The sequence below is a fragment of the Dermacentor andersoni genome, chromosome 2 (genome assembly GCF_023375885.2).
Source record: "Dermacentor andersoni chromosome 2, qqDerAnde1_hic_scaffold, whole genome shotgun sequence".
Classification (NCBI taxonomy): domain Eukaryota; kingdom Metazoa; phylum Arthropoda; class Arachnida; order Ixodida; family Ixodidae; genus Dermacentor; species Dermacentor andersoni.
Genome location: NC_092815.1, coordinates 87823571 through 87841456, shown reverse-complemented (window position 1 = coordinate 87841456; position 17886 = coordinate 87823571). Strand labels below are relative to the sequence as shown.

Genomic DNA, 17886 nt, shown 5'->3' with positions numbered 1-17886 from the left:
CGCGGCCATCGTTGTGCTTCGAGTGCCACTTGCTTTTGTGAGCACAGGTTCGCCCAATAAAAAAAGTTAGTTTCGTGATTCACAGTTTTGCCATGCTGTGTCCTTCACCGTCACTACAATGTGACACCTGGTGGAGGTGCTTACGCGTTCCCGTACCGGACGCCCCCGCGAAGACGTGATCCAAGCTTGAACCGCGTAGACAACACCAACGTCGTCAAGGATCAGCGAGGTAGCCGCAGGCTACAAGGGTTGCTACCGAAGTATGGACTACTACCTGAGAAAACCACAGAAATTAAAGGATAATTCAACAACCACAATGGCAGCTCCAGCATCCCCCATCGTGCTGCAACAGCTCAGGGAGCCACCGATCTTCCGAGGATCATCATTTGAAGACCTGTAAAGCTGGCTAGAAACTTACGGAAGGCTCGCTACGTTCACCAATTGGAGCTACGACGACAAGCTGCGCCATGCCTACTTTTCCTTGGAGGACGTCGTTCCAACGTGTTTTGAGAATCGAGAGTCAACCCTGACGACATGGGACCTATTTCGCAGCAGATTCTTGAGCACCTTCGTGAGCGTCGTGCAAAAAGAAAGCGCCGAAGCTCTGCTAAAAGCCCGAGCGCAACTACCCAACGAGAACATCGCGATTTTCACAGAGGACATGACTCACTCGTTCAGACACATTGACCCCGACATGTCGGAAGAGATGTAAGTTCGTTTCTTGTTGCGGGGTGGGAAGAAAGAGCTCCCAGCCGGATTGATACGCAACCCACCCAAGACCTTTCCTGAATTTGTTGCATTTGTTCCCGAAGCCACTACCGTTGAGAAGACCAACGATATGCGGACTCCATAGCAATATAAACCCCGCACGCTGACCGCAAACTATAATGATGTTCAAGCACTCAGCACCGACGACCTGCGCGAGACCATCAGAGTGGTCGTTCGCGAGGAACTGCAGAAGCCCTTTCTAAGGTCGCAGCCTCAGGAGGCCTTAATCTCTGACATCGTCAAAGAAGAGGTTGAGTTATCACTCGGAATTCTTCAGGTGCACCAGGAATCATCGCAGCCCAATGCAAAAGCGATGACCTACGCCGCCATGGCCCGCCGCCGAGGTCTCCTTCCGCGCTCGCGCCATGGCTCCGCAACGCTGCAAGTGCGTCGTCCGCCGCCGCCGCCAGCACACCTGCTCGTCGCCCATCGCAGCCTCGTCAGGGATACAGACATATGGTGGGTTCCGGACCACCGCCCGCTCTGCTATCACTGCGAAGAAAGTGAGCACGTCTACAGGCGATGCCCTAACCTCTAGATGGGACTGCGAAGTTTCGCCGTGAACGCGCCGCGCCCACAGCAGGGTGAACGGCCTCGTGATATCGCCGACTACCTCGCCGCAACGCATATGGACATACCTTCCCGTTCGCCGTTGCCGCCGCGCCGATCATACACTGGCCCAGCCCGCGGGGATTGCCTGTGTGTCCATATCCGGAAAACTAAAGCAATATTATATTTGTAACGTGATCTGCTTTTCCGTGGGACAAATAGCTTTTCCTGCAAAGTCATGCTATTCTCCTAATAGGCGGAACCCATCGGTTTGAAGTGGCTCACGACAATTTTAACCGAAACACCTAACTGCTTCTTGCCCCGAGTACGGTTCTCCGAAGGACTGGGAAAAGGCTTAGTGTCTTCTGCTCGATACCTAGTGGAACATCTTCACGACTCGGAGAGAAGGGTTCCGGTGGAGCAACTGCCGGTTCCTACTGCCAGGCTAACCTCTCCTGATGCAGGACCGGCCCACGCCACTACGCGCATACTTCATGTTACCCTCGCGTACCCGGCGCGCAGCCGAGTCCGGGCCCTTGTTCCGGTTGGCGTGTAGCACCCCGGGCTAAAAGGATGCTCGACCACCATGTCTCATCGAAACGAAAGGTCGATTCCCAATGTGTTGTGGTTGTCTCGAGGAGTTGCCGGTCCGGCTGGCATCCCACAGTGCTTACAAGCCATTTTGTGAGTGTGCGACTTTAGAGAAACCTTTCCTCGAACTTTGAAGCTCTACAGGAGAACTTCCGCGAACCAACGTCGCCTAGAAGAAAGGAAAAACGTCTACTATCCCGGACCTGCGGGTTGCCCCTGCGGTGGTGGGCTCGTTAAAGATCGCCGGATGAGTGGGTGCCGTCGCCAAGCACCGTGGAACTCGGAGCATATCACGTAACGTTGACGTGCGCAAGATCCAGCCTACGACTTCAGTGGGCCCATTTTAAGGGCCCCGCAATGTGCTTTTTTTAAACTTCATTCTCTTCTCATCTTTCAATAAAAATTGAATAAACCGTGCAAGTTTCGTTCTAGAAATCGTCTCGTCGTTGCGTGGTCGCCATGATCTACCAGATTCCTGGAGCCCGCCGACAACGCCACGCTACCAAATAGTAACATCGGTCGAGCTTCGATAAACAAGCGTCGCAAGAACTGATCGGCAGCGGTGAGGTACGCAACCCTGGGATACGCATCACCTTATACTCGGTCTCCTATTGGAGCCGAATCGTCGTCGTCCCCTTCCCCCACCCTCCGTTTTTTTCATCGCGCCAGAAGTTCCACGAGGGTGACTCGGTACTGGAAGGACTAACCAAAACATACGTTCCTAGAGGCTAAGATTATTTGGAAAAAGCTGCACGCCAAAACTGATGAGGATTATCGACACGGGAACAATTTAATTCCAAAGGGGGGCGAATGCGCGGTAAGAATTTCGGTTTCAGAAGCAGCATTGCATCGGTATCTGCACCTTCTCAACAATAAGTTGAGAATTACCGGTATATACTTCACATTTCGACGTCTTGAAAGGTCATCAAGGAATGACGCTTAAATTTGTAGTTGTTTTGCACATGAATAAGCTAGCAAAAGCAAAAATAAAAAGTGGTACAGAGAGAAGGATAAACGAAAGTGCTGACTAGCATTGGCATGTTTATTACTTGAAGCAGTAACCTATTGTCTTTGCAGTTGGAAGAAACAAGGCTAGAAAAGGGAAAAAAAATCATCATCAGTCGATAGTCATCTCACGATGACTATCCACGTTAATGCGATTAGCATTCAAGCGTGGTAGCGACACACCGTATTGCTGAGGACACCTTTATTTTACAATCTGTAGTTAAGGTAGAAGGCTAAGAATGCTAATCGTATTATTACACTCACGCGCCACACAGTGCCACCTCAGACCACATCGTCTTCACCATCGGATACCACAAAGAAGGCTTTACTAAACGTGGCCTCCCCACCGCTGCCACTGTTGTCCCGCAGTCACTGTACATTGGATTTCAGTATACCTGTATTCGAACGAACTTAAAGTAAAACATTAACGGGGGGGGGGGGGGGGGTTATTGTCAGCTAGAATAGCGCTTTTTCTCACTTCTGTCAATCAGACATGCATATCTGTGGTGCGCTCACAGCAAGTCGATAGAGGTTATAAAGAAAGATAACACGAAAGTTGACCGGCGTGCACATCACATTTCGACGTCTTGATAGGTCATCAAGGAATGAGGCTTAAATTTGTGGTTGTTTTGCTCATGAATAAGCTAGCCAAAGCAGAAATAAAAAGTGGTACAGAGAGAAGGATAAACGAAAGTGCTGACTAGCATTGGTATGTTTATTACTTGAAGCAGTAACCTATTGTCTTTGCAGTTGGAAGAAACAAGGCTAGAAAAGGGAAAAAACTTAATCAGTAAGCAGCGTACTTAAAAGAAGCCATTGGTATATAGATATACAAAGTGCAGATATGAGTAAAAGAAGTTTTAAAGATTGGCGAAGAAGGTGATATATCTGCCAGCGAATAAAGTATACAATCGCATTAAAAACGAAAAAGAAATGCGGAAATATGGAGGGACCACTTCGAGAAAATCCATCATGGGAACATATTTGCGATTTCCATGGGTGTAAGTAGTTTTCAAAGTCGGTCGTACGCCTTCACCTCACTACTTGGTAGCGCCATCTTTAAAAAAGCGTCGAAGATCTGTCCAACGTTTAGCTAGCATTGGTATTTCCCAATTACCCGCCGTGGTTGCTCAGCGGCTATGGTGTTGGGCTGCTGAGCACGAGGTCGCGGGATCGAATCCCGGCCATGGCGGCCGCGTTTCGATGGTGGCGAAATGCGAAAACACCCGTGTACTTAGATTTAGGTGCACGTTAAAGATCCCCAGGTGATCGAAATTTCCGGAGTCCTCCACTACGGCGTGCCTCATAATCAGAAAGTGGTATTGGCACGTAAAACCCCATAATTTTTTTTATTTCCCAATTCATTTGTGGCATCTCTAGACGCCACCGCTGGCGTCGACGGTGGTACCTGTGACGAACGCGCTGTCGGGGCCGCAGAGGAAAGCGACCACTGCGGCGACTTCGTCGGGCATCGCCATCCGGCCCATCGGGATGGCTGCGGAGATCTTCGAACGCTGTGCCTCGCCGAACGCCTTGACCAAGGGCGTTTCCGTCATGCACGGCGCCACGGCATTGATGCGGATTCCGCTACCGGCAAGGTCCACCGCTGCTGATCTGATAATGCAGAGGCAAGATGAAATCAAGTCATGAAAGCGGTGACAACGCTATGAATGAATAATTTCCGGAGATCACGATGAAATCACAAGGAATCGTGTCTTTGCCCCGACTAAGAAAAGTTCCCTTGTCGAGACGTTGGTAAAGAATAAAAAGGAAGCTATGTGCAACTTACAATACTTTATTCGCTGGCAGATATATCACCTTCTCCGCCAATCTTTAAAACTTCTTTTACTCATATCTGCACTTTGTATATCAATATACCAATGGCTTCTTTTTAAGTATGCTGCTTACTGTGCCATGTGCTTCCGTTATCTGTTTTTGTCTGGAGGGCATGACATCTTTTTAATGCTCTTGTTTCCCTCGGTTTCATACTAGAAACTAGAAAATGTACTTAATTGGCCATTGGGTGACGGAAAATGATATATATAAATATATATATATGCATGCTCCAACGCATCATGATATACGTGATGGTGCTAAAATACGCATTTTAGGGAAGTATAGAGGAAGTGGAATTTGTGGCCCGCCTCAACTGCTTTGTGCTAGTCCTTATCAAGATGGAGTCGTACAAAGGGGTTTGTGCATGTCTATCTTTGCTTTCAGTATCCCGTGTACTCACTCCATACAGCAAGTCAAACATGCGGCTCTGTGAATGCTGGTACGGGGGACAATGCGACCTAAAGAAAGATTCAACTCACTTTCTATATGCTTCACACTTGCCCGAATTTGGCCCCTTACCTGGTGAAGCTCGTGACGGCTGCCTTGGTGGCAGAGTACGCCGCAATGCCCGGTCGGGTAACCCTGGCTGCGACGCTGGACATGTTCACGATGCTGCCGTCGGTCACCTTTTGCCGTAGCATGCAGCGGGCCGCTGCTTGCGTGACCAAGAAGGTACCCTGTGGTTAAACGGAACAACACAGGACCACCACCGTTTTAAGCACAGGACCACTGAGAGCAAGCAGGTCGGGTGTATAGGAAACTTTTGTAAACGGGACCGGAGGAGTGGGTCGAAACAGCAGCGAACTGGAGGACACGATGAGAGAGAGAACAGTGCGATGTAACTTTCGTACCAATTGCCAACGACTACGCTCGAGCATCATATTTATTGCTTGATTATCGACTTCAACGTCTGAAAGCAACGCAATACGATTAGATAAACCGTAGTGGAAGAATCCGCGTTGATTCTGACCACCTGGGGAACTTTAGCATGCATTCAGCGTACGTCAGGCACAAGCGTTTTTGCAACCCGTTCCTATCAGAAGGTGATCGCCGTGGTCGGGAATCCAACTCAGCAGCTCGATCGTGCTCAGCAGCAGAACGCCATAACCACTAAGCCGTTAGGCTGGGTTGTGGTTTGGTGAGCGTTGGTAACAGTAAGCGACATCGTGGCACCCATGGCAGTGGTTCAGTGACTATGACTGTCGACTACTGAGCATGAAGTCGTAGGTTTGTTTCCACGGTTTTGGGGACCGCATTCCGATGGCGTCAGAATGCGAAAACGATCGTGCGCTTACTTAGACTTGGGTGCACGTTGAAGAACACCAGGTGGTCGAAATTAATCCATAGTTCGCGCTATACGGCATTTACCCTAGACTTTGCGTTACTTTGGCGCGTTAAACCTCACGCTTTCTAACACCATAGCAAGCGCGAAGGAGACAGAGAAAATTGAGAAAAACTGAGAATGCCAGCCCTGCTGTTGGGAAAGAATAAATAATGTCAGCTAAGCTAAATAAGACGCAGAACTTTCGCCCAAGAACTGGCTATAATTCAAAGACAAAGACACATCACAGGCTCCGGTCGGAGCATTGAGTTATGGGAGATTTTACGACAATATACATGATGAACAAGAACAAAGAAACAAAGAAAAGTAACAGTAAGCAGGACAATAAAAGACATCATTATGCATTTTTAGTTGGTAAAATGTGCATACAAATGCTCGCGGTAAAGTTCGCGGTTGGTGATTGAAACAGGGACATCTGGAAGATCATTCCAAAGGGCAACGACTTGCAAAGCCGAAGAAATGAAAGCTTTAGTTTTATCAAATAGGCGTTTGATGCTGAGGGGATTATGAAGGCGCCGGGATATGCGTAATGGTTTGTCAAGTGGCAGTGGGGATGGCATTACGCTATGAATATATTTGAGTATTAAGCAGAAAAGAGCAACGGGACGACGGCTACCTAACGCTTGGAGCGGAATGTCTAGCTTAATTTTTCTGATACAGGAATAGCGGTTTTAGTTACATGAAATGGACCGAGCGGCTCTATATTGTATGGCTTCCAGCATTGAAATTAAGTACTCTTGGTGAGGTGACCAGATGGGCGAAGCAAATAAAAACTTTGGGTGCACGAAGGTCAAATATGCCAACTTGCGTGTATGAGCTGAGTGATGACGCAAATTTCGACGTAAGTGGCCCAGTGTTCGTGGCGCTGTAGCACATATGTTAGCGATATGTAATATCCATGGAAGGTTGGATGTAAGAGGCAAGCCTAAGTCCCTTTATGACACCGCAGGAGGCAGTGAAACGTTGTTGATAGAATATGTGAAGTTCGAAAGTGACTGTTTAGGAGTAAAGGATATTGTTTTGCACTTAGTTGTGTTCAGCGTCATTAGTAAGTTACCACACCAGGTATAAAAAAGGTTAAGGTCCTTTTGGAGGATGAGGTGGTCATCATGAGTTTGGATAGTGCGGTATACGATGTACAGACATTAGCAAATAGTCGCACGCGAGAGGAAATGTTAGAGGGTGCACCACCAAATGTTAGAAGGCGGTACACCGGATGTGATAACAGAAAAAGATGAAGCAAAATTATTAACTACGAACTCCTTGCGAAACAATAGAAAGTTACGAAGTCAAGACAGCGTTTGTGAGCCTATAGTCTAAGAAAAGATAGCTCAGTAATGAGGCTGCAATGAACAATGCGATCAAATGCTTTTGAGTAGTCAAGAAAGATGCAATCAGTTTGAAGGTAATCCGTGGTGAAGTACAAGTCAGCGATGAATTCCAGCAATTGCAAATCGCATGAAAAATATTTTCGGAACCTAGTGTTGATTAATAAAAGAGAAGTTACTAGACTCGAGGAGGTCACAAATATTTGGTGCAATTATGTGTTCAAGCATTTTGAAACCCATGCGAGTACTTCTTTTCAGCTCAGGACGATGCTGAGAGTGCGCAAATATAAACGCTAGAGGTCATTGTTGCACGCCGTGGTGAGTCAGCGGCTATGCTGTTTCTCTGCCTAGCACGAAGTAGCGGGTTCGATCCCCCGCATTTCGTTGGGGGAGAAATGCGAAAATACCAGTGCACTTAGATTTAAGAGCGCTTTCAAGATCCCCAGGTGTTCAATATTAGTCCGGAGACCTACCATATGTCGTCCATCACAACCCGCTCTGCCGCTTCTGCACATTAGGCCCCACAAAGTTTTGTTAATTAGGTTTGAAAGGTCCGCACGGGCGGGTGCCTTCTTGTTCTACGTTTAGGAAGTATGCCTATCCCGGTGAGTGCCTAAGGGGGATTTCTTCGGCAGATGTCGACAAGCTTGAGGCGCTGCAGCAATTCCATTCTTATAGTACCTGCTGGTCGTCGCCGCGGTGCGCATATTGATGCTGTCTCGTATAGGTAGGACTTGCACGCTACTGTGATTGTGGAGATGCGATCTTCCCTACGCGTGCTGCGCGCATACATACGTGAACGTAGTAGTAGACGCACACGTGAGAGAATTGTAAAAGAAAGGTCGGATCAATTTTCCATCTTTGAGCGGTGTTGTGATAAATGACTAGCGGTTTCAGTCGTTCACATAGGTCGCTTCAGCGTTATTGCTTGACAGAATGGAGGCTATTGGGAACTACTTAGTATCACAGGTAATTTTGTCATAGTGGATATTAGGAAACGATTCATTGAAGAATCACTAGACGAAGCAAAAGAACTGGTCACCAAATGATCTTACCCGAAGGTTGACTCGAGTGATTCGGTCGAATTCATCTACGTCGACGTCCAGGAATGACTTAGGAGGCAGCAGTATACCGGCACAGTGGACGACAATGGACACTTGCTCTCCCCTGTCCCCTTCGAAGCTCTCAAATGCTTTGCTCACTGACCGAGGACAGCCAACATCAATGTGAAGGGCCCGATGTTCAGCACCCCCTGACAGCTCTAAAGAGAGATGGAGAAATGGCGATACTGCGAGTCACTGGGCTAAAGGTGAGCAGCATAGCATGGAACTGGGCACCGCAAGAGACTATGGTAGTGTGTATAAGCGCGACTGGACGAGGACGAAGAAAGAAACAGATACACAGACACAGCGCTTCGTCCTCGTCCAGTCGCACTTATACACACTACCATAGATTCTAACCAACTAGCCTGCCAACGTGTTTTAAGCAAGAGACTACCTATAAATGCGGCTTTTTAACGCTCAAACCTCTGTCACAAAAACAGCCGTCATGATGTTTCTTGTCAATAGAATGTCAACTTGACAAGACCTGACAAATATTAAGAAAGAAAAGCCGTTTTAATATTTCAGCAGCCTATTTCAGCACTAGCTGACTGTATACGTCAACGAAGCATTTCAAGAGGAACGCAATGTGTTCGCGCACAAATTCACTCTTTTGTTTCTCTGATCTTATTGTCGAAGTTTCACGGTCTCTTCTGGCAGAACAGTGGTGCTAACTCAAACACTCAACAATATTTTACAAAGGAGGTACTCAGTATTCTATTGACACTGTGAAAATTAAAATCCTTAATTTCCACTTACTGAAAGGTCTACAGCCTACACTTGCATCCGAAAGCAGTATTGTAAGAACGTAGCATGTCATTGTATGACCGAAGGCATGTTAAAGATTCTAAAGAGAAAGGGAGAGACCTAGACGAGAACTGAACAATCTCATTCTTCTCGCTGTATTGGCCTCACAACAGCGACACATTTAAATTGTTCACAGTATAGCCCAATAGCGCGAAACACCCCGGAAAACACTACTACACAGCTTCAATGATAGAACTTATACTGGGGATGTGCCTTCGTGCGCACTGTGCCTAAGCTGTGAATACGCGTTCGTCGACGTCGTTGCCAATATGGAATCGAGTTACCGCTTTGCTGGCCACTATGTAGGTTACTAACTTTGTGCAAGGGTTCCACCTCTTGATAGATCAGTTCATTGGGCTGATTAATTCGGAAAACAAGTGTGGAGGACGAGCCATTGCCTCACATTTAAATTAGTAGGGCAGCTCGCGTGGATCTGAGCTGTCGCCAACGAACGAGTGCGTTGTTAACCACTCTGTATATTTCGATATACAATGCGGTGCAACCTGGCTAACCTTGAAGCAACGCAACCGTGGCGTTGGCCGCCTCCAGGTCGATATCTCCCACCACGACGCGGGCTCCTCTTTGGGCCAGCAGGCGGCACACAGCCTGCCCGATGCCGCTGCCCCCGCCAGTGACGAGCGCCAGACGTCCACGGAACATGTCCACTGCCTGAGGAGCCGCGTCCATTGAGACAGCTGCTGCGCAGGTCCAATCACCGCGGTAAATAAGAACTTGACACACAGACGTGCACTGTCCTTTTGTACTGCCGTGTGGATAGATGTCACCTTGCAGATCGGGAGCCAACAAACGAAGACACCAGGGACAACATAGGGTAAATTACTTGTGCTTACTAACCGGATTAAAGAAATGGTAAATTAATGGCAATGAAAGTGGATGAAAAAACAACTTGCCGCAGGTGGGGAACGATCCCACGTCTTCGCATTACGCGTGCGGTGTTCTAACCCATTGAGCTACCGCGGCGCCGTTTCCCCATCCACTTTTTCTAGCGTATTTATGTGTTACTACTACAACTAACCTTGGGAGTGCTGGCCAGCGGCACCACTCACAAACCTTGGCGGTGGATGTGGAACACCCTCTCTGCCGCAGGCGTCACGAGTACGTGATCTTTGCGGGGAAGGCGACTGGTCAATAAACCCCCACCTGCTACCTGAAGGCATCAATGTTGCCGGATTCGAGACCCTCGTTATGTAATAACGAAAAGAAAGAGGGTTAACCGAGGGGCCCGATTTTTATTAATCGTATCATGAGAAGCTTTGTTGGCTTTGTTGGCGCACCAGCTGCCCCCTCGTTCTGGTGAGCACTTCCGCACCGCTACTTGTATGCTATTACCTGCTATATACCCATGCTGTATAAAGCTTTTCGTCTCCTGTTCGTATGCTTCAAGAGTCCGTCTCTCGTCTTCGACCTCGAGTCACAATAACGTATCATCTAGTTTTATCCCCACAAGACATGACGGCGTCATTGGAAGTTATTGCTACAGGGCTGGAGCATCGCTTTTCTTCCACTATTCCTACCCTTACGTTGATTTTCCCTGTTGAGGAGGATTTTACCAAGATATGCGTGGAGAAATTGTTAAATCTCTTACGCGAAATTCCTACTGCTGCTTCAATGTCGCATAAACAGTCGCAAGAAGATTTACTAACCCTCATAAATTACTCTGTCAGAGGAGCTTGAATTCCACCAGAATGGACAATTGCAAAGATTGTACCGTTACCTAAAAAAGCGGGAGAGCGTTATACTTAAGACAAGGCCAGGCTAATTTCTCTAACACCAAATTTTGCACAGTTGATAGAAAGAGCCTTACATGTTCGCGTTATAAATATTATTAATAAGATAGCCTTTCCTAGCTAATGTCAAGTTGGATTCAGGCCAGGGTGCTTAATATGGCAGGTGGATATTGACCTGGGAAGTCGTATACATCTTGCACGTTGCCAAGGCCAGTATGCGGCATTGGTTACGCTTGATATCTCCAAGACATACGATAGTGTTCAACACGGACTATTGGTAAGCTGGCTGCGAGAACTTAACTTCCCTAAACCTTTACAAGCGTCGATTACGCAATTTACAAGTGCCAGAGAATTGTATTGCTTTCACAGCGGCTTTTCATCGAGTGCATTATAAGCAGGCGAAAGGAGTTCCACCACGGGGGGCACTGCGATCTCCAGTGTAAATTTTTTTTCTGAGCTCCATCCCATGAAGACGTGCATACTTACGTGTATGCGGATGACCCAGCCTTCTTGTCATCGGCAAAGAACATTCACGCACTTTAGGAAAATTTGCAAAGGTTGCTTAGAAGATTGCGAAGGCTGCATAGAAGATTGGCTAAATTCCTTTCGTCTGGCTCTAAACGAGAATAAGGGTTCATTCCTCGTATTTCCTCTAAGAGATCCAGTACATACAAGCGTATATCTTTTTCGTATCTGCTCGATATCATTCCACAAGTAGACACTGTCAAGTATCTTGGCGTTATATATTAAATCTCTTTTCAGGCGTACACAGATAGATTACATTGCAGAAAAGGGTGTTCGAGCTGTGAGATTATTACGATTATTAACCACCGATCAAAGATGTTGAGGTCCACCTTCTTGTCAATTTACCGTATGCATGTACGCCCTGTCCTGGAATTGAGGCACATGTTACACTCTGGGGCGCCTGCCCATTATCTTCGTCCTCTTGCTCTCTTGTAACAGCAGGCAATAGAGAGTTAAGACTTTATTTAGGACTGCCTAAATATGTATCAACTACTACTTTGTATCTAGAAGCAAGAATTCCTCCTCTTGTTACTCGGTTCCTGTACTTGTTGTACAAGCTTTCTTAAGGGCGTGCGATCGAATCACCAATAAGGCGTTGCCTAACAGCGTTCATTTCTCATCCTAGTATGTCTTTCTGTGCACATTGGCTTCGATTCCGTACACATCAAGTTAATTTTACATACTCTTCTTGATCCGTTGAACGTTAGAATCAGAGAGGTAAATGCCATTTGGGATGGGGAAAATTATTTTCAGGTACAGTTTGACGATATCTTTCCAAGTAAGGCAGAGCATCTATCTTACCGAATGTTATATGCTAACTACAGGATTATTTAAAGAAATCACAAAAAGATGGGGTCATAGCGACTGTTGTCATGCACAGAAGAAAAATGTTATGTTGGTATATTCAGCCCTATTCTCGATTGGTCATTTCCCCTACGGCTTTCAGACTTTGCACCAATCTTTCTTGCAGAATTTTTGCGGTAGTATACTAGCCATTCGTAAATTAATCCCACCAATAGATTATGGAGCCATTGTAACCGATTCTTTGTCCTTGTGTGCTTCATTCAGGACAACTAATTAATCTCTGCTTTTGTGCATGTTTAAATTATCAGTACCTTAACACTTACCTAATAGCCATTTCATCTGGCCACCTGGTCATACAGGCCTATTTCTCAATTAAACGGCAAATTCAGTGGCGAAGATGTCGATAGTTGCCCCAGCCATTCAATTTCTCCCTACATCGGCCTTGATCATGGCTGCAGGATTTCGGAGGCAAATGATGCAGCGAGAACTCTTTGTACCATCTATAACAATTTCCTCGAATTTAAACACTTAGCTGTTGCATACCTTCTTTAAATTTTCAGTTATACAGGATGGTATGGCAGCCTCACCGATTTGTCATATGTGTAGGGAAGATTAGACCAAAAATATTTTTGGTAATTTCTTGTCGACGATTTATTAGCTTAAGAAAACGAACCTTGGAAACACCACTCCGCCTTCTTCGATTACATTTGACTGTTACTATCATTGAGTTCCTCTACATTGGGCACAGCGACGGGTACGTTAGCTCTGTCATCCAATATATTCTTTTAGTATCAATGAGATGTAAACTCTGAATACAAAATTTCAAGCCTCCTTTTCTTTCACCCAAATTCAATCAGAATTGTTTTATTTTCTTATGGTTATGCTAAAATTTTCATTTTCATAAATTCATTCAGGGTCTCCCATCTCTATTTCGATTCTAACTTACCATTTGAGACCTTACCAATTAACTCACCAATTTTGACATCGTATTTTGCACTTTACTTTGACATACCCGATTCTTGGCCAATCCCCCAGAGTAGGTATGTGCCAGTATATCACAAAGATCCACAGCTGCAGCTGCAGCATCGCTAACTCACCGCAGTAAATAGAAAGAGTTCGTTTAGCCGGCGGGAGCCAATCTCGGAGGCTCTGCTTCGCGTAAGTTATGTGTTTCAGCCTCGTTGGAGCATGCTTGACACAAATTCCGTGCAAGCACGACAAGAAAAAGAAATGGGCTGCAAGTACAGTTTCCCAAGCGGTTAAGTGGTCCTATTAGCTCTCGGTAACATAACAACGTCAGAACAATATACAGCGCATTTACTTACCGCGATGGCTATAGAGGTTTTGAAACCAGGCAAAAGCTCACGCACTGAGCCTTCTTGACCTAGCAGAGCGGCAGATGTACTAGGTTTCAACCTTGCAGAGGTTCTGGGTTTTTATCTACATAGCCTCGCCGACGCCATTGCTATTGTTTATTTAGACCAAGGTCACGTCACTTGCCTACACTTGTGGGCTTCTTCTGGCGGTCATGGCAGTCCCGCAAGGCGTTACTGCCATGTTTCGTCTTTGGTCAGGATAACAACGTTTGTGGCCTCGAGACGAACCTCTAGCTTGGGCCCAACTCGGATTTCCCCATTAAAATGCACGTGAAGTTGTTATGATTAGGCAACCACACTTCACCAATGTGAATAAATGTCGCAAGTACCGAACGCTCAAGTGATGGTATAAAGCACCCCAAATGCAGTCGAACATTTCATCAGCTTTTGGACATCTGGAATTACAAAACTTGGAAATGTTCAGTACCGTAGAATAACCGATATTTCTTGAGCGACATCTTATTTGCCGCATGCGTTGCCCTAATTACCTACAAGTGATTGGCGACATGCGGTGGTACCTAGCTAGTCAGCTTCAAATAACTGTTTTGAAACAGGCGCGTTGCCATTCTTTCTTTTTCGCTCTACTTTTCGTTGCCGAAGTGCTGGTCTGAATTTGCGCTTTCCGAAAGCCGCCTGTATTTTCCCGTACACGGCATCCTGCTATGGGTGGGTTCAATTAAGCAAGGATCGCATTTCCGCCTCGACATGAGCAGTTTCCTAAAAGCCACTCGCTAAACAACGCACTCCAATGGAAGCCCGCGAAAAGTACCATGAATTCCCCAAAAAGCTCAATGTGATTTCGCCATATTTCAACAAGTATAATGTAGAAACAATAGAATCCAAGCAAGGACTACCGAACCGCAATGCGAGGCACTGATACCATTTTTCAGGTTGTACATAGATTGCGTGCAGGCAACAATAGCAGTGATAGAACAAAAACGATAGCTATGCAATGCACGTGTACCTCTAACGGCACGGCGGGATGACCACCAAGGCGTATAACTGGTGGCTAGCTGATGACTACATTGACATTTTTCATAACAACGCTCCGTTGGAACCCAAAAGTGAAAGCACCTAGAGCACGTAATCAAAAGAAAAAGAATGAAAGCTCGTATACTTGCCCTAATAGACCTTGATATGAACACAGAACAGGAGCACCGCTGCCGATTACCTGACTCGTCTTGCCACACCTCTGTTTCGTACGGTGTCGCCGAGTAGAAAATGTTGTATTGCCTGTGCGGAGATAAAGAAGGGCGAGGTTAGTGCATTGCCTGCTATCATCCTAAGAACAGTCCGTAGTAAAACTCTGTCCTTATCTTGTAGGAGTTGACAGAACAATAGGCCACTGTGCGAGCCACAATACATGCGCGGCAGACGAGGAACAACATTAACCTCTTCAAGAGAGATTGCTAGTTCTAAGGAGCAGAGTTATATATTATAAAAACGTGGTCAACAGCAAGCACTGTCATGGCACCAATTTACGTCCCGTACGAGCGCATAGCCTAAACCTGCTCATGCTGACCACGAATTCTTGTTCGGTCCTATCATTTATATCCCATTCAGTCACTAATTATCACCGATGTTCCTTAGTTATTCACAGGCAGAGATTTTTCTGGAATCATGATGCAGCCATGACAGAAGAAATCCTAGCCCATAACATGAGTACCAAAGCCATGTCGGTCTAGGCTTCCAAATTACGGAAAGTAATTGGTTCCAAATATTGCACTACCATGGATTATCCAGTTTTTAAAATAAAGCAGTGAAATATTCTTTACAAGTGGATGCGTCAGTCAGGAAATGAATTCTGGGCCTTCCGTTATACTAGGAAGGACGCTTGTCAGCAGCTCGGCTAGATAACAATACGTCCAAATTCGTGTCTGACTTGGTGCACCTCTCTGAAGACACAATTCTTTGGAATTATCCTCTTCATTAAAGGGAATATTGACATCGTTTTTAGCTAGCAGATTTGGCCATTTACATTTACCACTATGTTTGCTTTCTCTTTCTCACTCGAGAGGATTTGCTGCAGGGCATATCAGGAACAAAAGCAAGTCAAATGGAAGCTTCCAGATCTGTATCATGCAGGAACTGCAGCAATGCCTCGCAAGCTTATTGTCCGTCACCCAGTGGCTGTAGCTTTAAGCTGCATATGGCTTCAGTCAAGCCTTTCGTAAAATATTAGGACTTATATAGTGTCCGCGTTCCAGGGTACAACCAAAACAGGGGTCGCGCACCCGACGCTCCCACAGGAGCCGAGCACTTGGGGCTCGTGACACATACAAAGAAGCGGCCAATTACCGGCTGAATTGACACCACAAATAAATTATTTCCCTAACTTCATAAATATTTTTTAAGGTAAATTTCACTTCTGCTGTTAGCAAGCGAATTCATGGTTGTTTAGCTTTCTTTCTCCCACTCCCCCTTTTTTTGTGTGTGGAAGTAAACAACTGGAGGAGAGCAAATATATTTTATATTTTGATAAGAATTCCCAAACCTCATCCAACTTGCCATATGCTATATGCCGAAAACAAATAAACGATGGAACGAAGGTTCCCTGTGGATGGCGAAAGTGAAAGTAAATTTATGTGCCTTCGTAGTCATAAAAAATCATCTTTACATTTGTTTTTCTGCCGCATGTGCTTACTTCATCATTTTCCTTCCGAATTCACGGTGAAATTAATACCTCACAAAGCATAAAAAAAAAAAAATCTCCCGCGTCAAATATTTTGGGAATAGAATTCATAAAATGTCATTAAAGATAGTGCTTTCTTTTCCACTTTACTTAAATTAAATATAAAAGTAAATATGTGGTTGACAAGGAGCAATTCTAGGCAATTATGTTGTAATCTCAGCGTAACGGCCCTGTACATTTCCGCCATGCCTCTACTGCGGCGAAGATGAGATGCTATACACCGTGGTCTCTTACAGAGGGCTGCTCTTACTGCTTTACTTTCTTTAGAACTTCCGTGCGACGTCGCGTAAAACCGGGTAAACTAACGACCGTTTTCGAGGGCAAAATATTTCCGGAGCATGCCACCAACGCACGGAGCTTCCGTGAAATGTCTACAAAGTCGCCTTCTTAAGTCTACAAAGTTGCCGTATCGTGTCATACCTCTGCCCCTTCCCTCAGTGTGGGGTAGCAAACCGGACGTGTTTCTGGTTGATTTCTCTGCCATACCTTTTTTCATTCGGAATCAGAGACCAAATCAGTAAATATCCGCAAAAAGCAAAAACGTGTAGAAAGTACATTTTTTAAATACGATCTGTTTTGTATCTAGTACTCGCTGTTTCATATCTTTAGAAGAAATCGCTACTGCCGAAGTATTCTCTGGTGCTCAAAAATTTGTTAAATGTATGCACTTAAATATTCATTCTACTTGCTTGTCAAGCAAGAACTAAGAAGCGTTTGGGGCAGCTTCGTCAAAGAAAGCTAAAATAAATAAATCTGATGATATATGACAGCAACTGCAGCAAATATGTGGTTATGTTCGTACTAATCTGGTACGCGTTCCAGCTGTTGGGCTGAACATCTAGAGCTTGTCATATTGCACACAATTTGTGCGCCTTCATTTAAAGCAACGATGTAAATCAGAGCAACAGCAGTGGCTAAAGGGGAGTAAATAGGACGGTGTACTGTCCCGCTGCACAGAATTAGAGCATGCGCCCGAGAATTCATTCTAAGTTCGGCTGTGTGCTAATTAAAATTTGGAGCATGCCATAGCTACACTGTAAAACCCTTCACATCGGTAAGAGTCGAATGCCGTACAAAGCGCCCTTGACAAACCTTAACCATTGGCTGTTTTTTCTTTTCTTTAATACGGCGTTGCTCTGACGAGAATACCAGTATTGCACCTTTAAGGCATTCAAGGGTGACGAAGGGCATATATCGAAGTTTATATTTCAGAAGGGTGTATGTAGTGTTTTATTTTGTCAATGTAGTAAAAGTGATGATATCAATGTAAAATTATTTCTGCGAGTCTCTGTCTTGAAAGTCTGTTCAATTAACAGCTATATTCTGATCACTAACACACAGAAGCATGTACAATAGACTTCGTAAATATCCGCAGATAGCCGCGTAATTATGCAAAACATGCAGGCTCTTACCGT

General features: G+C 45.6%; 1 protein-coding gene across 4 annotated transcripts in view; it reads right to left on the bottom strand.

The window, feature by feature from the left end:
• Window positions 1-4235: 4235 nt before the first annotated feature.
• Window positions 4236-17886, bottom strand: part of LOC126541675 ((3R)-3-hydroxyacyl-CoA dehydrogenase-like) — a 62708-nt gene continuing 49057 nt past the window's right edge. For all 4 annotated transcript variants that reach the window (XM_055076828.2, XM_055076829.2, XM_055076831.2 and 1 more), the window contains 5 exons: window positions 14897-15012; window positions 9839-9991; window positions 8475-8680; window positions 5269-5426; window positions 4236-4527 (listed from right to left, as the gene is read on the bottom strand). In XM_055076828.2, coding sequence (XP_054932803.1) covers window positions 4290-4527; window positions 5269-5426; window positions 8475-8680; window positions 9839-9991; window positions 14897-15012 — 871 coding nt within the window. In that variant the 3' untranslated portion in view covers window positions 4236-4289. The remainder of the gene's footprint in view (window positions 4528-5268; window positions 5427-8474; window positions 8681-9838; window positions 9992-14896; window positions 15013-17886) is intronic.